Below are 25,143 nucleotides of genomic sequence, written 5' to 3'. Positions count from 1 at the left end.
ACCAAAGGAAAGCAGCACAGGTAATACTATTTAAACTTCTCCAAGTTTCTGACTTTCAAATAATAAAAATGAAAGCTTTTTTTCCTGTCAATCATATATTCACCAATTTAAGTTCAAGTATTAGATGATCATTTCAAGCAGTTGTTTATTTAACACATTCCTTTCTTTGCAAAAGTAATTCTTTAAAATAACCATTCATCTAAAACTATGTACAATTTAAAAGATAATTACCATAGAGCATCACAATGAACATTATCTGAAACATGATTATGCAAATTGCATTTCTAGTGTTCATCTATTGCAACATTCCCCAAAACAAAATGTACATCAAATTAGCTACCAGCTGCTGCCATTGCTAAATTTTATTCCTTTTTTAAAATGGTCCAACTACATCACTCGTCTAAGATATCTTCAAAACTGAGCATTGTTTTTTTTTTTTTAAATAATGATATCCAAGTATAACAACACATGTTAACAAAGCAAAATGTGATGTAGAATGGAAAGTTTTAAACAATTATGAAATTATAAAAGATCTATACATGTACATTCACAGTAAAATTCTACAAACAATGTATATATCAAATGCTATAACAGTATGAATCAGACCTGGGGTCAATTACTTTGCAATGTAATGCATTAAATTACAATTACTTTTGAATTTTTATCATTACAATTACAATTACCATTACTCTCATTCAGAAAAGTAATTAATTAAATTACAATTACTTTGTTAAAGTAATGAATTACATTACACATTACATTTTAAAAGAGATAAACACAAAACGTATGGCCACACACTTTATACCTATAAAGTAACTTTCACACTTTTTGCTTGATTTTAAATATGCTTTCCCTCAGATCTATAAATCAGAGTGATATTTGGATTTTGGATTCATGTATTAAGTTCATGTAGTTTACCAATCCAATCTTCAGTTGACAAATATTAAAAGTGGATCAGGACACTTTCAATGTTGTAGTTTTGTTCAAAACCTGATGTTAGTTTCTCTGTTTTTTTTTTAAACAAATGATTTATTAAACATTTCCTTATAATATATGTTTTATAAATGTAAAACTAGTATTAAAAACTTAATGAATTAATTAGCACTTCTAATTAGCTTAACTTACTGGTACATATATAATCAATGAAGCTATAAATTAAACAAAACCAAAGATGATAATTACAAGTACCTAATTATAGGATTTGAATTTTGAGGCCTTAAGCTACCAAAAATGAATGATGGTCAATATATCAGTTTGGCCTTAGTTTGACTTCCCTTTGTGTCTACAATAAATCATACTGATCTTGCATCATGTGTACCAACTCCATTATACCAGAATGAAAAGGGAAAAAAGTAGAACAATTTATATTTGTATCTTAACTGGAAGTCTCACTATACATGTATTAATGTAACTCTCTGGTATTTCTTTAAAACCCGATGAATTCTTTTAATATTTTCCTCTGGTTCTCTTCAATTGATTTTACAATTGTCTTGTCTAGAAGTTTTCTATTAAAAGAATTATTTAGTTTGTCTATCAATTACCATTTTATAATATAAAAAAATTGTATTAAAGATATAGGATTTTAATTTTAAGACTAATATTATGAATAAAAATAATAACCTCTCAGTGATATTCACTGGTTTCAGATTCAAAATTAAAAAGAGACTAATATAAAAAAATGTAATTGAAATGTAATTGAAAAGTAACTGATAATTACTGACATTTGTTTAAAGTAATGCATTACATTACAATTACTTGTAATTGAAAGATGGATCCATTACACATTACATCCCATTACTTTGAAAAAATGTAATGATTACAATGCATTACCATTACACATTACCATTACCCCAGGTCTGGTATGAATAAATAGGAAAGATTAAACTATGCTGGTTCATTTATATAAATGTATGTAAATATCACAGTTCGAAGTAAAGACACAATAATTCTCAAGAAAGATCTAAGTCAAGGTAACATTTTCACAATTATTATAGATATTAGATAGATTCTAATTATAATGCTAATTCAATCTCATATTCCACACCACATACAACATACATGTACAACATAAGAACCCCATATCTGACAGCTTGCAATTTTCGAAAGGTTATTTCAAAACCGCATGGAAAAAAAGAAAAAATATGTTTATTGTAATATTAACTTCTATGCCTATGCATAATGTCACTTTTATGGATTTATAATATTGTAAAAAAGTTGTTACTTTGCTCGTTTATACACTTCATACATGACTGTGTCATATGCAAATTAATGTCTATGGAATAACAAGGGAAAATAATGTTACATATACAAGACTTATGTCAGTTCTAGATCATCTTAGATATTAAAGCAAATCCAGGCACTGCAAATCATAATATTCATGCCCTGTAAAATCTTCATCAAAATAAATCAATAAAAATCTCAAAACATGTTTCTTAAAAAAAAAATATTCCTCTAATATAAAACATCCACGGCAAAATAAATTCAGTTTTTAAATTTTATAAAATGGGACCCAATTTAAATAAACAGGTAAACATCTAAAGATAAAAGCAATCAAAAGACGTGTCAGACTTTTGTGTTATTTGTGTCCATATTTATGAGTCGAATTTCCTCGGCTACAGGAGGGCCATTCTGAGTCACAAGATAATCTGTCAAGTTGACATTTAGGTCATCCAGCTTCTTCAGGAATTCACATTCCCAGGACTTTTCTGCTGAACTCAGATCTAAAAAAAAAAGGTGAATTGCAGATAATAATATAATATTTTATTTTATTACATGTAGTATATATAATATACACATATCCCATTTGATTAAAACCTCCATCAGAAAGAGTTTTCATGTGCATGCATTTGATCTAGTTATCAATACAGTCAAGTAAAATCTAATTTTCAAGTCTCTAACTATACTTTCACATAGTACTTGATAGGAAAGCTGCAGTATGTAGTTTTATTTAAATGATTAGGTTGTTTCAAAGTACTTCATAATAATTCATGTTGACATTTCCATGGTATTAGAGATAAAAATGTTTGAAACACAAGAAGTTCAGCAATGTACCTATGGAAAAATTGCATGACACATATGGTGTGGCCCTTTACCTAGTTTTGCCTTGGTGAATAAAGATGAAGTCTCCAGCATTTTGTGGTGCTCCATCTCGCGTAGTTCTAGTTTGTGTTCTTGTTCTAGCTCTGCTATCTTCTGCTTGTGGTCTTGTTTGGCTTTCTCCATGTCATGTACTATTTATTTATTATAAATACAAATAAAACTCTGTCAATGATATACAAAATAAGAATTAAGTAGTTAGTATTTAATACAAAATGTACATGTAGTGAGTAAATTTGGTTGAAGCACATGGGCCTTCAGTCTGATTAAAATCAAACCTTTCGCTAACTTCTTTATTCTGTTGGTCACAAGGCCATAAGAATAAATGAGTTAATGTCAAGTTTTATTTTACTCAAACTAATGGTCATTCAAAAAACTGTAAAATGTTTTGATAATTTTGACAGTACTGAGCAGCCATAGAATTCTAGAATGTAAGTTCACCTTACCTAATTTAGTTCTCTCTTGTTCTTTAGCCAGTTTAAAATTTTCTAGCTTGGATTTTTGTTCCTCAATTTCAGATTCTAGTCGAAGCTGTGTTCTTGATTCAATGGCAGAATTTTGCATCATCTAAAAAAACCATTTCGTAATGTTTTTGTTTAAAATTGCATTGCCTCAGTAACATTGTGCTATACTTTATTATTTTAAAACACATTTTCTGTCTTGCAAGACCAAATACCCAAGAGTGCAAAAATATTTGTTACATTTCAAAATTGTTTTTCTCTAATTTAAATCCAAAGAATATAAACATCTCCAGGATTCTAAAAATAACATCTTATATATTTCATGAACTTCAATCTTGCTGAGATTTGTCCAATTTAGAACTTCTCTATCTTTTCAATAATTGCTTTCTTTGCAATACCTGCAGATTATCACTGGCATGGTATCCCCTATACACAACTTTCTGAATGATGTAGCCAATCTTTTCAGCTCTCTGGACCAGCTGTGGGTAGGTTGAAAGGCTACTAAGGTTCTGGGTCTTGCTCAAAAACTCTCCAAACCTGTTGTGTTTGAATATTTAATGTGATTGTGTTGCACATTTTACATGTAATATGTAAATCATGTAAATTGCACATAATGTTATATTTTCTTTTAAAAGGTGTGTTATCAGTTACTTTTTTTTATCTAAATCATCAATAAGATTTCAATCATTTTTAATTTTCTGCAATTTCAATTCCAGAAGCTTAAAAGACACACAGCAAAATATTTCATACTTACGAAACTTTTCCAGCAAATGCAATGACATCTGCACAAACAGCACTGCAATGCAAGAGATGAAATTATTCCTACTTATCAGTGCTATCAAATCATTTTCTTTAATAATGTTCATTCCTAAATATACATGTAGAATTAATTATCTGTCAAATTATTTTCCTTAAAATAGTCAATGTGTGATAGCAAATACTTTTAAAAATACTTACTTCATCATGTCTGCAATAGGATCTGTTGTTGTATTCAGCTAATAGCAAAGAAATACAAAAAATCATTTCAGTGATTTTGGTTTTAAGTGTGCTGTAAGCTTTGGCTTTACAAAAGGTAAAACCCTCATTCACAACTAATTAGAACACTGATTTATAATCAATTATTTCTAAATGAAAGCAATGCATTATTCAGGCTTAAGGATTTAGATATAATTATATAAAGACTACCAGTATATCTTTCACATTCTACATCTTCAGCTTAGACCATTGTGTGAAATTATTTATAAGTATTTAAATGTGGTGTATTACAGTTCAGCATAAACAATATTTTCCATAATACAATACTTGAAGAAATCAAAATATATATTTACTTAACTTGTTTACATTGTAAAAATTGATTTTTCACCTTTTCAATTATGAATAACTCTTCACCATAAATAGGCCAAACTCACCATTTTTGTCACATCTTTCAATTCATAAAACAGCATTAATTTAACTGTAATCATAGTGTCATCTTGTGTTCTCACATCTCTGACCTTCAAAGTAAAAAGCAAATACATGTATATGATAAAAAAAAAATGGGAGAGAAATTTCAAGTCGGAATTCACAGAGTCGGAATTCAGATATCCAATATGTTATTTAATTAAGGACATACGCAAGGGAGAGGGCGTTATAAGTATTCAGTACTTGTGCTCAATCCCTTTGTAATTATATTACAATAAAATATGTTCAAATCAATCAAATCAAATCAAGGTACCATTAAGTTCGCTACTGATAATTTTTCAAGATATTCTTAATTTAAGATTATAGTGCCATCAAATGTTCTTAGACAAAAAATCAGCAAGCCTTACCAGGCGTTTTTGGAAGACATCAAATTATGTAAATTTTTGCATTATTCAAAGAAAAATACACAAAAATTTGGAAACATAAATACCAAATTCTTTTCAATCAAAATTTGTTTTAAAAGAGGTGTACAAATCCATTTATAGACATTAAAAGTATTGCACACATGTCCTTCATTTAGTGGAACTCTTCAATTCCTGGGAAGAACCCAATAAACTTCAAACTACGTTGCGTATGACCTTAATGGAAAAAGTTTCTGTGCACACAAATTATATACTGACATAAAATACTGCAACATCCCAGATTTTATGGGATTTTTTTCAAAATGGAGATTTAGTTGTTTTAATTTCTTATTATTTATTTGACCCTTGGAGACATGAGAGTTTGATATAAACACAATCTTACATCATAATAAAACTGGTCTGGAATCACAGCCAGTTTCTGGAATGTATTATGCCCAGGGATCATTCTGGCTTTGTTCTGTGGATCTGTGCCATGCCAAGTAAATGTATGTATCCTGAAGCAAACCAAAAATTAATATTATTAAATTACTGCAATTCTTTTAAATATCTACATGTACAAACCATTCTCTCAGGTCAAAAATCAGTACATGTACTGTACACAGGGAAATTTTCGACCCTATTTTATTTTTGCCCCTTTTGCCTAGCAAATTTAAATTGGCCGAATTCCAAGACCACAGTAATTTCTTAAATATAGTTGTGACTGGGTGAATATGATATGGGGCAAATTCTAAGAACACAGTACAAATTTAAAACTGTGCAAAATTATGAACGTATGAGCAAAAAATAACAAGGGGCTTAAATAACCCTGTATAGCAATCAGTTAGAAAAATTAGCAATTTTTTGTCTTTACCACTCCTCAGCCTCTGGAACAAACACAGTGGGACCTTGAACGATTCTCCTCTGCACATCAGAGTCCTTCAAACGTTTGTACACAACAATCAGATGATTGGCGTCAATCTTTGTGCTCTCTTTCACTGTCACCAATTCATAAAGAAGGGGATTGTTAAAGATGAAGCAGGGACTGGAAAAGACAAGGCAATAATCAATGCAATACTGTAGCAGTTTATAATATACCTAGCTTTAAACCAATTACATCTGTATAATATTAGGGATGGGTATCGCCAAAAATTTCGTATCACGATATATCACAATTTTTTCCCACAATATCACGATAATATCGTGATATTATTAAAAGCAGTTTTTACAATGATTTTATATGAAAAGTCATTATTTTTCTAAAAAAATATGCTAGAAAAACAAAATTTTACTTCCTTGAAATTTTTATGCATATAAAATCAATTATGTTTGGACTGTAAGAAGCCATTTTTTTTTCACTTTTTATCACATTTTTTATACTTTCTGTAATTGTGATTTCCATATCACGATACGTATCACGCAACAAAAAATTGCGATTTACTGGTATACCGATTAAATCGCACATCCCTATTTTATATGAATAATTTAATAAATATGTTTTAGCTATTGATTTACATATAGTATTAAGTCATTTCCATCATGATATTGCATACCGGTAATAAAACATTTAATCCTGAAAATATATGTAACAGAGACATTTTATGTGCCTCTGCTGGGAATTGAACCCAGGGCCTCTTGCTTGCAAACCCAGTTCTCTACCATTTGAGCTAAAGGGTCAACTCACTAGCCCAAGCTAGTAAGATGCAGTGTATCTTAAACTACTACATTGTCCCCTTCCAGAGAATAAGATGTCCTCATCTTTTTTGGAGAGCAGACACCTGTGGGGCAATCACTCTCATCTGTCAGAGAACACCAGGTCCCAGTGTTGGTGCCAAATGTAACAGAGACAATTTTGTGCCTCTGCTGGGAATTAAACCCAAGCCTGTGGCTTGCCAGTCCAGTGCTCTACCAATTGAGCTAAAGGGTCAACTCACTAGCCCAAGCTAGTAAGATGCTGTGTAGCTTACACTTTTAAATATACAGTCAATTCTCGAATTATCGCCATTCGATTCATCGCCATTTTCGCGATACTGAACGTTTTTCCTGCTATATAAAATTCTCTTTATAACGCCAAATTCGCATACCGCCATCCGCCACCCTGTTTTCACAACAAACGTTCATTTTTAAGTGTCAATTATCTCGATAATACCGCCACAGGAGCTTGTGGTCAGTAAAGCGTGGCTAATTTTGACGCTATCCTTGTTGTAATTAAAGCATGCAAAGCCAGTCAAGGTACATGCAATTAAGTAAACAATAATTTTAACATGAACTGTTATAATTTTGTTTTCTGTTGAATAAAATCATTTAGTCAAGGCTTCGCCACGAAAGCCGTTGTAAAGTACGCCGATAACGATATTATTTTGATGATCTCTGCTTTTAAAAACAATGCAAAGTTTGCTTTAAAAATAAATATAAGTCAGAAACTGTGAACGTTTCATTTACAATGATTCCATTAACAACGAACTTATTCAAGAACTTATTTTACGTACTATAGGCAATACATCACGACGATCGACCCAGCATTTTTCTTTCAATATCAGACGTGCAGATTTACAAGCATACACATGTACTTGTCTTAATTTCATAACTTAATATTTTGTTTTAGCGAAATTGTACATAAAAAAAATTACTTGAAGTATTTTCAAATTTAGAAATATGTTTATATATACATGTACATGTGATAATAAGAATAGAATCGCTAAATGGTATTTCTAAGAATGATAACTCTACGTCTTATTTTCTAAAGGATGGAAAATTCAATTCATCGCCAAATTCGTTATACCGCCATGATTTCTTAATTACAAAAGGTGGCGGTTTATCGAGAATTAACTGTACATGTATATTATATCACATACCCAGGTGTGTGTTGAACCAGCCCATCCTTATCCTTCACAACAATGTACTGGTAAGGGTCTGCTGTGTGTTTCTTTAAATACTGGAGCCTCTCTCTGTATAGAAATACCTGGAAATCCGAAATTGTCGATTAATTGTGTATAAAGACAGTCTTCTTTTTTATCCTGATATTTTAAATAAATAAATTTAGTGAGCACCAATATCTTAAATACCATGGATATGTCAAAGCCATTTGGAAATCCCCTTGAACCACTAGTAATTCTTTAAATATTTAACCCTTCCTTTAATGTCTGAAAGTCTGCCTCTTTTTATTTCTCAATTCCATTGAATTCAAGATAACAAGACTTGGCTGTATTTAAGGCAATAGGTAGAAATACATATATACCCTTTGTGGACCCTTGATGAGTCTTCCTTCACCAAGATAATTAAACACCACTGCTTGTTGTCCTTCAAGAACAGTTTTGAATTTCATTTTTACTCAGCTGCTGGCTTATGCTGGATTGTTAGATGTAGTCTTCATGTACAGGGTGGTAAATGCAGCCTGTCTCTGAAAACAAAAAAAGAGAATTAATATTCATCATTCATACTGTCTCTTTGAAGTATGTCTTCCATGCAGCTCATTTTATGTGTAAGGGGGGTTGGGTATGTCTGTCCAGTAGCTCAGTGGTTAGAGTACCTGCAAGGAGGTCCCAGGTTTGAGTCCCAGTCTGGAATACATTTTTCCAAGCCTGTTATGTATGAATATAAAGGGAGGGGATCCAACCAAATAAGTGTAGTAAAATAGCTAAATAAATCTATTCTGAATAGCTTAATAGAGCTATATGTATAGCTATTTAAAGCTATGTAGCTAAATCAAGAGATTGTAGACCTGTTTAAATGGGGAAAAAATGCTCACACAGGATCAACCACAAAGAATGCATGTACCTGGCCCCAGAAAAAATAAACTGATAAGTTTTTACCTTGTGTTACTGTATATATATAGGGGGCTGCTATACAACTTTTCATGAGTACATGTAATTATAGTCCAAATCATAAACTTTGTGCTTTAATAGGCCAAAAATGCTAAATAACTATATAATATTTAAATATATTTTGTAAAATGATATGCTCATTGGCATACTTTTTAACATGATACTTACCTTTGTTTTGTTTCAATGCGCTATTTATTAGACTCGAACTTCAACTTGTGTTTAGGCTGGTTAAGAAACGGGGTAAAATAGTTTAACGAGCTATTTTATTTTTAGATCTTGTGGGTTTTTCACTTGATTGATATTACTAAGAATAGCATTGTTTGTGCAATAAAAAATCTCTATGATGCAAGTCTGTTTTGAAGTTAAACAATAATATAATGATCTCTAAACATAGAAAATCAAAATGGGTTTGGCTCGTCACGATTTTGTAAACAAACATTCGGACTTCCGGATTGCAGGTGACCGAGCCCGACTATAAATGACGTCCTAACCCCCCCCCCCCCCCCCCCCCACCCCTCGTTTAAACGCCGATGTAAAAAGTCGAATATTATTGGACTTTAAATACTAATTAGGGAGTGAGGTCCAATGATACAAAGCTTTTTAGTATAATAGGTCTACATTTACCCTAGTGAGGCAGTGGTGATACCAGAAATCTTGAGAAAAAAGGGGGGCAGTTTTGAATATGGATACAGGATACATGTACATATGTAGGAGCCCATAGCCACACCAAAAAGAAAAAAAAATGGAGTGATTTAAGGAATATTTCCATTTCTTATATTTTTTTTCTGCGACAACTCCTGAAAGTTAGCGGAGTTGATTTCTAGATAATTCTACCGGAATGTAAATTAGGCAAGTCGATAGGTCAGTAGCTAAGGAGGCCCAAATATGCATGCAGATCTCGTGCGCATCTGTCTCTGTGTCTGACGCATAAGAAGGAAAAATATATGCATGTAAATCTCATGCAGCTGCCTTTGTGTTTGACTTAGTGGACTATTGAAATTGGCATGGTTTGATTGATTGAATATTGTTTTAACGTCCCTCTCGAGAATTTTTCACTCATATGGAGACGCCACCACTTGCCGGTGGAGAGCTGCAAATTTTGTCATATAATCGGCACTTAGGGCCTTTGAGCAGGGAAAGACCTACTGCGACACGGGACCTCAGTTTATACGTACGTCTCATCCGAAGGACCGGTCTCCACGTCTAATAGTGGGATTCGAACCAGTGCCGTAAGGATCGACTCCTTACTGCACGATTCTAGAGCAGACACTTTTAACAATCGGCATGGGAGTCCTTGTTTTTTAAATTTATGTGTACATGTTAAAAATTTAAACGAAAGTGGAAAAATGGAATAATTTATGCAAAATAGGCTTCGCATTTATGTGTACATTTTTAAAATCTAAATCTACAATTTTATTTTCAATGAAATAGAAATAATCACTATGTAGTTATAGGCTTCGCATTTATGTGTACATTTTTAAATAATTCCATGTTTCCCACTATCGCTAATGCCCTGGCTTACTTAACTAACCATTTGCAGCTATATTTCAATCTCTGAAATAGAAATACTAGTAATCACTTAAAATGTATTGTTACGAACCCGGTTTAACGATAGAATTCGTTCCGTGTATTCGTAATGTAGCAAAAAGAAACACGGGCGATAACTCGCATAGTGCATTTACTAGGAACAATCTAGAGAGTTCCGAATGTAAACCACATAGACCACAGAGGATAGATTACACTTTTTACTGAAATGTCCCACCTTAGATTCTATTAGAAAGCCATATCTGATGAAAATAGGTCATTACCTGCAAGAAAAAATTGGCACACAGGAATCTAATTCATACTTACTGGAGGACGCTAGATTGCTACAGACTATTATCGATCCCTCCTACTTCACATTCTCAGAGATTCCATCCAGAAACAACAAAATTCAGATTTTTATTGAGAACCTGAGCCGCAACATGGTATTTGCTCTACATTGCCATAGAGCTCAAATTATTAAAAAAATTAGTACACAGTCTACAACCAACAGACCTTAATATTTTTCCTTTTTTTTTTTGTGGTAAAGAGGAATATAAAATTATTTTATTTTTTTAAATAGAAACAGTCACGGAAAAGGTGCAAAATTCTTTTAAATTGTGGCTTTTTTTTTTAAGAACTTTTAGATCCGAACAATTTTACTTTAGGAGTTAAGCTACTGTACAGTATGTTAATTCTTGTTTTATTTTTAGTTGGTCTTTCACCTCTAACTTTATTTTACAGCACTACATAGAATAGATTTTACTAACTGTTTTTTTCCTCACTTCATGCTTTTATGAAACAACCTTCTCGGGTGCTCCTTATACATAGGAGGGAAATCCACAACTGAACTGAACTGAACTGAACATGGCAGGTAATTTGAATCGATAGAAAAACGCTGAGAAAATTACTTGGATTTTCGTATTTATATGGATTATTTTTTGGGATAAAAGGCATAAGCAGTCTCAAAAAGGTTTGTTTTGTTTATTTTGGTAGTTATTCCCAGTGCAAATCATTTTATATTCTTCAAAATCGTTTCGATCCGCTCCGAGCTACATTGCAAGTACACATTCTAACTGTGAGGGCCTCATCCTAGATATCATCCTAGATATTGCTTCTGAGGCTGAAATCCCTCTCAATCCTGATGACATTATAAACTCTCATCGAGTAGGGGCACCTGGCAAAAACCAAAGACAAGGAAGACCTAGGCAGATCATCGCACGGTTACGTTCTGTTGACCGCAAATTTCAGCTGGTGGAAAGTTATGAAAACCTTAAAAAAATCCGGCGACAAAACATGTTTCTATCAACGAAGATCTGACCAAACGAAGAGATAAATTACTTTTCATGTGTCGACAGCTTTGTCGCAAACATTTCATTAAACAAGCGTGGTCATTAAATGGCAAAATTCGTATTCGGGATAACCAACTAAAAACTCACTCAATCTTACAAGAGAGTGATCTTTGCCCCTTTGGTCACGTCCCCGAACAGGCAGATTAACAATGTGTGCTCAAAAGACCAACAAATAACACTCGAACTGTCCACTGATTTACTCAGGACATGGGTATGATTTTAGTGTTTGTTTTTTTCCCCACTTTTTGCGATTCTCAACAATCTGCTACCAAAACTTAATGTTTCTAGCTTCTTTTTGTATATACTATGCATTTTGTGGTATTCTCACAAACATTCAACGTTACAGTTTTAACTGTAATTTTCTCCCCGCTCTACATGCAATTCTTATCCATATAAACGTTTGTACTTTCATTATTACAAATGTGTTCTTTACTTTACATATTTACCTCAACATATTGCGTCTTGTATGCAACATATTACCCCTGTATATATATTTTTTGTTATTCCTGTTTTTGTTATTTTCATGTTATGTATTTGCCCACATTTTTGTATGTATTTTTTTTAATTTCATGATATATAGTCAAAATCTATTCATGCAACAAAAAAAGTGAAATTTACACTTCTAAACTTGTCAAAATTTCAGCAGTAACTGATTGCAGCCATTTACTTATAAACTACATGTATCACAAGGTTGATAATGGGTAATTCAATCGAACAATACCGAGCTGCAATCGGTATATTTTAGTTATCAAGTAGAGGCACATGTAAAACATATTCATATTTGGTTTTTCCAGCTGGTGTATATATATTTCAATTACTCAAAATACACTCAAACTTCTCGCTTGCGGCATGACAGCCATTTTTCAGAAATCTGTGTATATTAATTTTAATCTACAGTTTTTTACTTTTATTTTGTTGATATGCGGGGATATTGAGGTCAATCCGGGTCCTTCTATGGAAAGTACAAAATTCACACTGGACGAGCACTGGAATATTTGAAAGATATTGTCCCCAATAAGCGTGAACATGTATCCACATATAATACCCGTAACAAATAAGATTATATTGTTCCTAGGTGTAGGTTAGAACTATTTAGAAACTCATTCGTACCTGACGCTACAAAACAATGGAATTTATTAAAAACAGATACGAGAGAAGCCGTTTCAGTCAAAACATTTCGAAAAAACTTGCCAACAAAAATTGATATTCCACCGCCATACTTTTCTTTTGGCAAATACACAAATATCATTCATACCAAGTTAAGACATTAAAAACCATGATCTATATAAACATATTGTATTTTATGTTTATGTGGAAAAATGAAGATGTGTATCATTTCCTTTTTGCATGCACAAATTATTCTAATGCTAGAAGTACTCCTTTAAATCATTTGTTCATGCTTGATTTGGTTTCTATTGATATTAATATATTATTATTTGGTGATATTAATTTGCCTTTGCAGATAAATAACAAAACTTTTGCTGCTGTTCATAAATTTATTGACGAAACATGATTGTAGATTCTCTAAATGATGTATTACTCGTACATTATATTGTATCTATTTACTATAAGTGTTCATGTATCAGTTGTATTATTTTTTTCTTTTTGCATGACATATTGTATTATATAAGGAGAGGAATTCACTAAGTTATTCAGAACTTGTTTCCAATCCTTTTGATTGATATCAATAAACTATGTTCAAAACAAAACTAACCAGACAATGATTCCTTAAACAAGTCCGTCAGGTCTGTTAAGGGGTGGGGTGGAGAATCGTGCCCAAATTTATTATGCCAGTAAATTATTTACAACAGAAAACGAAATAAAGCTAGATATATTCCCTTTTTCAATTTGCAAGTGTGTTTTAACTTAATTTTAATCAGGAAAACAAAACTAAATACAGAACATGGGTCCAGTTTTAAACGCAGAAAACATATCTTAATTCGTAAAATCCTTCCTAGATCCGCCCATGCGCCACACGGCCTTTTTGTGTTTTTAAACAACCCCTTAATATTAAAAAAAAAAAAAGAATCAGCTGTTTAACCTCTGGTGCATAGAGGAGTGGAAATTTCCTTCATCTTATTTGGTGAGTACAATAATATCTAATTTTAAAATTGCATTTATTTTGGTAATTAATTTATATCATTTGTTGTTTTGCATATGCCATGAAGATGGACGTTATTCTGAACAAAGCCATAATTGAAAGGCGGGAGGGTATATAATAATCACGATGTCCATCAGTCCGTCTGTTACGCTTTGGGGTACCCATCTCTTATCCGCAACTATTCTCATACCACGGAATGAGATTTGATGAGACTTTCACAGAATCTTTATTATACCCCAAGCTTGAAAAGCGGGAAGGTATATAGTAATCGGTATGTCCGTGCGTCCGTCTGTCTGTTGGGGTACCCATCTCTTATTTGCAAATCCTCTCATTTTGCAAATCCTCTCATACCACTGAATGAAACTTGATGAAATTTTCACAGAATCTTTATTACATATTGCCATTGTCACCTCCTATTTTACTTTTTGATCCGACACATATTTTGGGTTTTCCATAACAAAACATGGACACTTCCATTATATTCATATGGCAGGTGGGGGTATCATTTAGTGAGCTCATTGCTCAATGTACCTCTAGTTGCATATTGCCATTAATTGTGCAACTCCTAGTTTACTTTTTGATCCGACATATATTTGGGTTTTCCATAGCAAAACATGGACACTGCCATTATATTCACATGGGAGGCGGGGGTTTCATTTATTGAGCTCATTGCTCAAAGTACCTCTAGTTATACCCCCGCTTGAAAAGCAGGAGGGTATATATAGTAATCGGTAGGTCCGCCCGTCCGTCTGTTCCGCTTTGGGTTACCCATCCGCAACTCCTCTCATACCACTGAATGAAACTTGATGAAATTTTCCACAGAATCTTTATTACATATTGCCAATGTGACCTTCCATTTTACTTTTGATCCGACACATATTTTGGAAACCGTATAAATTAACATATATAAACACGCCAAATGCATGTATCAGCCACGCACAACTAAATTTATAGGACCCAGAATTGCGTGGCTGATAGATGTTCCCTGTGCATTTGGCGTGTTTAAAAACCCTTAAATACGAAATAAAACCGCCGAAACATATTGCTGTAAAAACAATACTGTCAATAAGCAATAACTTATTCAAAACGATGTCAAAATGTCAATCGATGTCAAAATCAAAGAGAAATAAGAAAAATCGCAGCACTGTGTCGGGTCCATTGCGAGGCTGATGGGTGTTGCCTACATGTATATGCAATTGAATAAATCGACATATTTCTGTTGCCTGCCAACGCTGCACTGTTAAGAAATGGAATTGGGATAAAAGAGGATATCTCAAAATACAAAATTCAGGAAATTACCATCTAGTTGGTTGTTTTTAGCTATTTAAGAAAATAGCATATAAAACTGTTTTGTGCTATTGCAATTCTTTGCTATTCTCAGGCCTTTGCTGTTTTGTCAAGTGCATCTTATTAATGCAAATTTGTTTTGAGGATTTAAGGCAATGGATCAATGTTTCATTAATTATCTGTTTTTATTAAATTTTAGACTAACGTGGATAAGTACAATTTTTGATTTTAAAAAAATTGTCTATCATAGATATTTTTACACGCTGTCGTTTTCACTCAATTTTCAAAAAACAAAGAGTGACCTTTGAGTGTTAAGCTTTTTCACTGTCAGGAGTTTCTTAAAAACATTGTAAACTACCCTCAAAATAATGCATATCAAATTTAAAATGTTTCTAACTCTTCGAGCTGATGACATTATTTATTGACCAGCCCTCGTATTACTCAATAATTATCCACAAAGAATAAAATTAAGGATTTTGTAAAAAGTAAAATATCAATTTCAAATTGCATTTCAAATGTGAAAGGGATTAAGAGACACGTTAATGTCAGTAAAAATTAAAAACACAAATTAATGTTCGTATTTGCAAATTTTGCTTAGATATCACACTACGCCCCGTAGCTAAAACTCATAGGATAAATGCAGCCGAGAGATATATACCTCGTCAAAGATCAGGACGAGTTGTGTCGTCTCTGTTGTATTTATACAGGAAAGATATATTTTTAAAACTTGTGCATATTTTTAATAGAAAAAGCTAAAGTTCAGGGTAGATCATTTTATTCACAGGCACATGGGATATGGTACCACTTTCCATTTTTTTAAAAATATTGGATCGTCATCTTTTTCCTATTATTTTTTTGTATTCTAATATGTACTATATGTTATCGATAATACCCGGTATACAGTAACCCTTTTGTCCCTATTAGCGGTTTTTAAATATATCGGTTTTGACTGATAAATAAAAAGAAAGTTGTATGTATCAGCCAAAAACCATAAGTTATATTAATGTATTAAAAAACAGCTTTTAGAGACAAAAGGGTTACTTTATAGTGCATATTAGAATACAAAATTCGGAAAAAGTTAAAAATCAATTTCTAAAGTAAAAAAGGATTAATTGCGGGTCCAGCCAAATATTTTCTCTTTTCTTGATACCGCTTTGGTGCCGTGACCAGGATTCGAGCAGGGGTTTTGTTTTCGAGGGAAAAGACAATTTAGGGGATTGGGAGTAATGATTTGGACCGTGGATATTAACCTGGCTATTTCATTCGGTTGAGCACCTGACCAGTAATGCAAGGGTCCCGGGATCGATTCCCGCTCAAACCATATATTTGCTCCTTTTTTGTTGCATATGCCTCCAAAGGTATTTTCAAGCATGCACCGAGTACAATCAATTTATAAACGGAGGTTGGCTACTCACAGATAAGTTGATGTAACAGAGATTTCAACAATCTCTATTTAGTTAATTAAGTCATAATTTCGTAACCTCTATAGTTAAAGAAATCTAATCATTCGCCTGTTGTACTCTCTATTTATTAGAACGGGGGGGAAGTGAATATACAAAGTGTGTTTTTTCTGTTTTTAGTCAAATTTGTATTTATTGTCACAATAGATTCATATCTACGAATTGTAGGTCATTAGCATATTATATGTAGTCTCATGCAACACGATGTACAACATAGCCGTGCTAGGGGCAGGCATTATTGGTGTGTCGACAGCTCTGAACATACAGAAACAACTTCCATCAGCTAGGGTAAAAATTATCTCGGAAAAATTCGGCCAGGAAACGACAAGCTGGGGCGCTGGGGGATTTTTCCGACCCAGCAACAAGTATATTGGAGGAGTTCCAGAAGAGAAAATTCGGTAAGTTAAAAAAAGGTTTAGAAATACGCATTACATGTACATAGAAAAATATGCTAATTAGAAAATTAGGTATACTACTTAATATTAAGAATTTTAGGTTTTCTGTAGCAAATGGTCACGTATGGGATGGGAGTTTTATTCCTCCCTGGCTGTGTCTGACAAAGCGAAGGAGGCCGGAATGCAGATTGTCAGCGGTTATATACTTAGTCAGACTAAAGTGGTGGTACGTATAGATTGTCAGCGTTTATGTACTTAGTCAGACTAAAGTGGTGGTACGTATAGATTGTCAGTGGTTATGTACTTAGTCAGACTAAAGTTGTCAGTGGTTATGTACTTAGTCAGACTAAAGTGGTGGTACGTAGATTGTCAGTGGTTATGTACTTAGTCAGACTAAAGTGGTGGTACGTACAGATTGTCAGTGGTTATGTACTTACTCAGACTAAAGTGGTGGTACATATAGATTGTCAGTGGTTATGTACTTAGTCAGACTAAAGTGGTGGTACGTACAGATTGTCAGTGGTTATGTACTTAGTCAGACTAAAGTGGTGGTACGTATAGATTGTCAGTGGTTATGTACTTAGTCAGACTGTGGTGATGGTACGTACAGATTGTCAGTGGTTATGTACTTAGTCAGACTAAAGTGATGGTACATATAGATCGTCAGTGGTTATATATTTAGTCAGACTAAAGTGGTGGTACGTATAGTCAATGGTTACATAGTACTTATAGTTAGACAAAAGTGGACATTGGTTACATACCTAGACAAAAGTGTAGGTACGCAGAGATTAAAAGACGTAAAAAAGGTTCTACGGTCAATGCATTGTGTCAAATGCTGACTGACGTTTTTCATGGTAATTTTCAGTCCATTATTTATACAATGAATTGACGACGGAATTCCCCGTTGATTTCATGACAAGGAGCACACGGAGGGTGTGACCGGTCGGCAGGGGATGCTCACTTCTCCATGGCACCTGATGCCACCTGTGATGTTTTGGAGGTCCATGTTTTCTCTGATCTTTTTTTGTATTGTTTTATGGTATTTTGATCTTTAATACTGTTCGTTATCTCCATATGTTTCATTGTCAGTGGCTATATTTCTAGTTAAACAAAAAAGAGGTATAAACAATTAGTCATGCAATACGTTACACACTTAGACAAAAGTTGAGGCACGTAAAGATGGTCATTGTTGAAACAGATTGTACTTGGTCAGTCAAATGTGGAATAAGGTGCACTCATAAATAGACAGCGATTGAATACATTTTTCGTTTTTTTCTCGTTATGGTAATTTTTGCCCTTTCCGTTTCCGGTCAACCAAAAGTTGAAGTAGGTATACTTGTGCACATGAATGTTCACATAATTGTAACATATAATTTGAGTATGTTCAATTAAAACGTATACCAAGTTCACTTTCTTCGTCAAAAAAGGTTAAAGTACATAATCTTAAACAAAAGGCTTGTAGACACTCAATGAGTCGTTTGTCATTTTTATTGTATATTTTGTCAAACAAAAGAAAAGGTATGTAGATTTAGAATTGCTTGTTATACATTTAGAAGAACAAAAATTGAGGTACATGGAGCTCTCAAATAACATTCATACTTCATATGAATATTTCAAAATTATCCAAAGAAAAAATGCCCAAAAATATCAAGACACCGACACCATTTTGACAAATAGACAAAAAAGCCTGTGTCACTTGCTTACCATAACACTTTTGTCTTTATTGAATTCTAAAATATACGTGCTGTCTTTTCTAGAATCCAGCATACAAAGATGTTGTTTACAGTTTTCATGAACTGAGCACAGAATCAAAGCTAAAACTGGGATTTGGCCATTACAAGTGAGAAAATCAAAAATATTTTTGTGGAATTTGTTTTAATTGCTGGTTTAACCGGACTAATTTAATGACCTAAAATAATTTTCTGATTTCAGTTACGCCTACATAGTAACTACAATTATTGCAACAGTCAAAGACTATTTACCGTGGCTATTTGAGAGGTAAAACTTACCAATTTATTCCATTCTATCCATATATTAATAAATTTGTTTTGACATTAACGGTTGTTTGATTAGAAAAGACACGGTATGTTATCAGGTCTTGAATTGCATTGAATTATAACTAGGTTTAAAGAAAACGGGGGTCAAACAGAACAGAGGCGGATCGATGATTTGAATGAAGTAAGTACTGCTGCAAAATGAGTTAGAAAATGATTATAGTTCCGAAAATTAACGATCACCAAGGCAATTTACTCAGTAAAATAGTCGCCAAATTGGCGATTTATAGAGAAATTTTAGACTCAAATCAAAGCTTTTTGTGCCATAACGCCTACCTTTGTCGTCAGTTAGGGTCCTGTGTAGGAAATGTCGGAAGGAGGGTAGGGGAATACTGGTAGTCTCTATACATTTGAAGGTCATTGCACACTCACTTCCTGAGTATAAATGAGTTATTGTATCTTCAGATATATCGACGACGTATTGTCAATTAACAACGGTAATTTCCATTCCTACGTCGATACGATATAACCAGGAGAGCTTGAAATAGAAGATACCGCAGAGTCTGACACATCTGTTTCATACTTGGATATTTTACTTGAAAAAGAGGTTAATGGTAACCTAACAACCAAGTTATATGATAAACGTGACGACTTTAACTTTTCTATCGTCAACTTCCCTTACTTATGCAGCAATATACCTTCATCGCCTGCATACGGAGTGTATATATCTCAGTTGATTCGATACGCAAGAGCATGCTCTACGTATGAACAATTTCTAAAACGAGGTAAATTATTGACAAGCAAGTTGATGAAACAAGAATATCAGCAGTCTCGTTTAAAGTCACCATTTCGTTAGTTCTATGGTCGATTCAATGACCTTGTCAGCAAATACAATTTATCATTGAGTCAAATGCTGACTGACGTTTTTCATACCAATTGTTAGTCCATTATCTATACACTGAATTGAAGACGGATTTTTCCGTTATTTCACGATCATGACAATGAGTACACGGCGGATGTGACCGGTCAGCAGGGGATGCTCACTCCTCCATGGCACCTGATCCCATCTCTGACGTTTCAAAAGTCCGTGTTTGCTCTGCTCCTATTTTGAATTGTTTCATGGACTTTGATCTGGAATGCTGTTCGTTATCTCCATATCCTTCACATAATAGAAAACACATGTAAAGACTACGGATTAAAAAAATTACGAAAATGAAAAACGATAAATACGTAAATGGTATAGTATCAATAGACCATAGTTTTTTTCAAAGTGAGAAAGTTTTAATTCAACCAAAGTTGTATTTCACAAAAGGTTTTAATTTCAATGGATCATAGTTTGTCTACTCTGTCTACCCAATCCACTGAGTGCCTAGAACTCACGGCAGACAGGGAAAGCTTACTCCACTTCTGCACTTGATCCCATCTCCGGAGGTATAAGGGGGATATTTTCAAATTTGTATTGTTTTTAAAAATTTCAGATGGACCATATCTTCACAATGTCAAGGTTTTGGAATTTGTCCCAAAATCACAAAACCTTGACATTGTGAGGATGGAATGATAACTGTTTTTTTTATTAACTTCACCCTTTTCACCTTACAGCTGGTTGGTATGTACGATATTGTTGTCAACTGTACTGGTTTTGGAAGTCGCACTCTGTTTGGGGACAAGTCAATATTTCCTGTTCGTGGTCAATTGCTGAGGGTATTAAGATAATATTATGAGCTATGAAAACATTAAATTTTGATTAGAAATAAAATTAACTCTCAATCATATCTTAATCATTACAGACATTAAAAATTGTATGTTAAGGGTTGAGTGTTCGCTTAATTGCGAGGAATGTTAGTGAATTTTAATCCAAAACCCTGATACAAACCTACAGGAGATGCAGCTCTAGTTGCAACTGATTACTACTAAAGGAAAACAATGTCCAGATATTTATAACATAAACATTTTTCCTTTTATTAACGTGGTAGGTTAAAGCACCATGGATAAAGAATTTTGTGAATACAGAAGACGATGCCTACCTTATTCCCAAGTAAATAAATTGTGTAAGAATGATTTTCTTTGGTTAATAACTAATTGAATTTATTGTAATATATATGTATATTGACGGATTGGAATAAATTGATTTTAGTGGCGATCTTCTGGTTGTTGGAGGTTGTCGACAGGAAAACAATTTTAATCTTAATATAGAAAGCAAAGATCGGGAGGGGATCCTAGAGAGATGTTTAAAGATATTTCCAGCTTTAAAGGTAATAAGCACTATTTTCCAATAGAAAAAAAATGCGGAGAAAGAAAGTCTATGAAAATGTATGTTAGATAATAATGATAGTAAATCAATCTTAAATACTGAAAAAAATGAAAAAAGGAATGCACAGAGGTAAATAATTCAATACAAACAAATAAATTCGATTGAAAGTTGACTTTTTAAATGTAACTTTTTAGATGATGTTTAACTCATATCTAATGTATTTTTTTAGTGCGTTTGACTTGATCGTCATGATTATTTCTTTCAACTACAGGGAGCGGAGATTGATCACAGTGGGTAGGACTTCGTCCAACACGTTTTCCCATTCGTATTGAGAAAGAAGTTATACAGCTTAAAAAGGGGCCTTTAAAAGCAAGTCTCACTTTTTCTCTTTCTCACATACAACATTATTCTTAAGAAATAATGATTCGTGGTTTAAACACATATCCATGATTTAACCCTACGTACCTATTCTAGTTGGAGATGTCGACCTTCTCAAATACAAACAGATCGGAAAATTAACGCTAAATGGACACTAAGTATTTGTGTTATTTCCAACTTTTGAAGATATGTTCACTCCACTTTAATGTATGTAGATGTCATTAAGTACAACATATGCTCATTAATTTTCACCTACTCAATTGCTGACAATATTGATATGATATTCTATAGTGCATGTAAAAATGCAAATGACAGAATGTAACGAGAAGTTGTTATTGATGTATCAAATGTAGTACAATTACTTCAATCTCGAAAAAAAGAATATTTATTTCATTTTGAAACAAATCACAATGTGTAATATATTTAACTTTAAATCAGAAATATACCATGCGATTGGTCCAAATAAACCATTACATTTTCATTCAAAATTAATGATAATGAAAATACAATATAAAAAGAAAACAGCCCTTGTTTGTAAAATACAGTACAGTTAGTACAAGATTTGATGATATCAGTTTCTCAAAAATTTAACTGCGAACTTGGAGCTGTCCACGACGCAATATAAGAGATATTCTAGATTAATTTTTGCTTTTTCTTAAAGCAAAATCTTACAAAAACTTTGAAAAGTCATTGCAAAATAATTTTTATTTTAGGTTGTTCATAATTATGGACATGGTGCAAATGGGATCTCATTGAGTTGGGGTACCAGCATAGATGCTGCTGAGCTAGTCAAAGAGGCATTGCTGGGTTCAAAACTATGATGCTGTATTTTCTTTGAGTTGGGAACCAGCATATAGTTACATCAGGACTAGTCAAGGACATTGCCTTCATATAAATGTGTTTTTCTAAATTATTTTAACTTCCGATGTTCCATGAATAATATATTGATTTTTCTTTGTTGTTTATAAAAATATTTTTAACAACTAACTTTTTGGATATGTACATTGTTACAACCATCGTCTGCTTGCCTTACCACCCATATCAAATAAGACCATATAACTCCTCTTTAAAGAATAAAATGATCATTTATGAAATATGCAATAAATGACAGTGGATCAAAAGCACAAATATAAAGACATGCACAAAAGTAATTAAAATTATATGCATCAACATCAAACAGGTACAAACATGATTAACATAAAATATATATTAATTAAATGGTTCTCATGAATGGTGTCAATCTGAAAACGGGGCGTTAACCCCCGAGCATAAATGAGTAACTAACATCAAATGAATAAGTACAAGTTGGAGGAGGGGTGGGTGGTGGCAGACAACAAGATTCTATTATGACCGACGTTCAAGAGAAATAGCGCATGTGCAGTAGTTTATTATGTAAATTAACCAGCTAAAATCGCTGGCTGAGGGGAAATCCCCACATCAGACAATGGGCAACAAACATAAACCATTTATTAACACAAATCGTTTTTCCCCTATATTTAAGTATGTGTTTAAAACCAACTTCTTTCGCCTTATTTGAAATTCATTATTGATAATCAATGCAAAGTTTTCCCCCATTTAATGGCAAATATGTAAAAATAATTTTAATTGTGATTTTGTGTACATTTGAATTTGTTTCATGCAATGAAATCATTTGCATAAAAAATTGATACAATTGAACGAATTGCACTAACTTTTAATATTATACATTGCTTAATAAAATGCAGGATTTTATTATCAATTTTTATCCATACCTTGTAATTTTGGTTTTTGTTTATCCAATGTTACCCAATTGAAATAACAGAAAAACATTTTTGTTTCCTTATCAACAGAACTTCTGTGTCTAAAGATACAGTTTTCGAAAAGAAACTTGGCTTAGGGTAATGACAAAGTCTGGAGAAGTGGTGCAAAATTTACTACTTAATTAAATAATTTAGGATGAAAAGCCTGGTCACTCGTAAAAAAAAAACGTTGAATGGCTCCATCTTACTCACCATCCGAAATCAGCTGTAAGCTATATTTATACGACATGGCATGTACAAACTATTATTATTAATTAAAAAGCTATGATAAATGAAATCAAATTAAGAACAATTTCCTTGATCATTAAAGATTAACATTTATGGTATGTCAAAGGTTGTAATATTCGATTTTTCCTCCTAATTTTTCTAATTGGATTGTATAATTTTTAGTATGTTTTGCATTATTTTCCGTTTCCATTTATTTTCGATTGTATTATATCATTCTCATTTGCATAATTTTTTTAAATTTAAATTCATAAAATTCTTTTTTACATTGTCTATAGTTTTTTTTTTATATGCATTGTATATATTTTTTCATTGATAAGCTATAATTTTCCATTTATATTGTTTTTCCCAGAAAATAACGGTTAAATAGTTATACAATGACAGTTTATTCTGCATGAACTAAATTAATTATATTGCTCTGACTACATTTTAAGAAAGTTAGTCTCCTAGGTTGAATCAACCCATAAAAAACTTTTACAACAGCATCAAAAAAGAAAGGTTGAAAGAATTTTTTCTTTTAAAAAAGACATACAATATAGCACAATTAATATCAATACAAGTCCATAAAGTCTGTAAAGGGGTGGGGTGGGGAATCGTGCCCAAAATTATTTTGCCAGTAAATTATTCATAACAGAAAACGAAATAAAGCTAGATATATACCTTTACTTTTTGCAAGTGTATTTTAACTTTTAATCAGGAGGGAAAAATATATAGAACATGAGTCTAGTTTTTAAACGCAGAAGACATATCTTAATACGTAAAATTCTTCCTAGATCCGCCCATGCACCACACAGCCTTTTTGTGTTTTTAAACAACCCCTTAATATTAAAAAAAAAGAATCAGCTGTTTAACCTCTGGTGCATAGAGGAGTGGAATTTTCCTTCATCTTATTTGGTGAGTACAATAACGCCTAACAGTAAAATTGCATTATCTTGTTAATTTATATCATTTGTTGAATTGCATATGCCATGAACATGCACGTTATTCTGAACAAAGCCATTATGGTCGTTTCTTTAGAAAAGGCAATATTGACCTGTCAATATTATGTAATAAAAATCACCGGTATAATGAATTTCATGTGTTAACATAAAATCATATTGCCGAATAAATTCATATACATTGGTTTTCCATGTTAAAATACTTCCTTCTCTTTACTGAATCAATCGACATATTTTCGTTGCCTGCTTAGATCTGTGAAGA

The 25,143-nt window shown here is 32.7% G+C and overlaps 1 protein-coding gene and 1 pseudogene across 1 annotated transcript; one reads left to right on the top strand and one right to left on the bottom strand.

The window, feature by feature from the left end:
• Positions 1 to 1,865: 1,865 nt before the first annotated feature.
• LOC134246399 (uncharacterized) lies at positions 1,866 to 9,622 on the bottom strand. The gene is made up of 12 exons (XM_062728762.1): positions 9,349 to 9,622; positions 8,595 to 8,756; positions 8,212 to 8,318; positions 6,231 to 6,401; positions 5,763 to 5,874; positions 4,967 to 5,050; positions 4,515 to 4,552; positions 4,312 to 4,353; positions 3,956 to 4,094; positions 3,543 to 3,663; positions 3,093 to 3,230; positions 1,866 to 2,720 (listed from the first exon to the last, which is right to left on the bottom strand). Exons 2-12 carry the CDS (start codon positions 8,679 to 8,681, stop codon positions 2,563 to 2,565), a joined length of 1,197 nt encoding a protein of 398 aa, XP_062584746.1. The 5' UTR covers positions 8,682 to 8,756; positions 9,349 to 9,622; the 3' UTR covers positions 1,866 to 2,562.
• A 4,389-nt stretch (positions 9,623 to 14,011) lies between these two features.
• Positions 14,012 to 25,015, top strand: LOC134246398 (D-aspartate oxidase-like; annotated as a pseudogene).
• Positions 25,016 to 25,143: the final 128 nt, after the last annotated feature.

Source organism: Saccostrea cucullata, unplaced genomic scaffold, assembly GCF_032062105.1.
Source record: "Saccostrea cucullata isolate Sc308-1 unplaced genomic scaffold, CSIRO_AGI_Scuc_v1 ctg2062, whole genome shotgun sequence".
Taxonomy (NCBI): Eukaryota; Metazoa; Mollusca; class Bivalvia; order Ostreida; family Ostreidae; genus Saccostrea; species Saccostrea cuccullata.
The sequence above is the reverse complement of the archived record's forward strand: the minus strand, read 5'-3'. Positions and strand labels throughout refer to the sequence as shown.

Bases quoted from the DNA above. Each gene is read 5' to 3' on its own strand.
- LOC134246399 (XM_062728762.1), bottom strand. From the start codon at position 8,681: ATGAAATTCAAAACTGTTCTTGAAGGACAACAAGCAGTGGTGTTTAAT. The intron at 5,875-6,230 runs GTAAAGACAAAA...GGTTTGCTTCAG, and splicing joins GTTCCAGAGGCTGAGGAGTG to GATACATACATTTACTTGGC. The intron at 4,354-4,514 runs GTAAGTATTTTT...CTTGCATTGCAG, and splicing joins CCTATTGCAGACATGATGAA to TGCTGTTTGTGCAGATGTCA.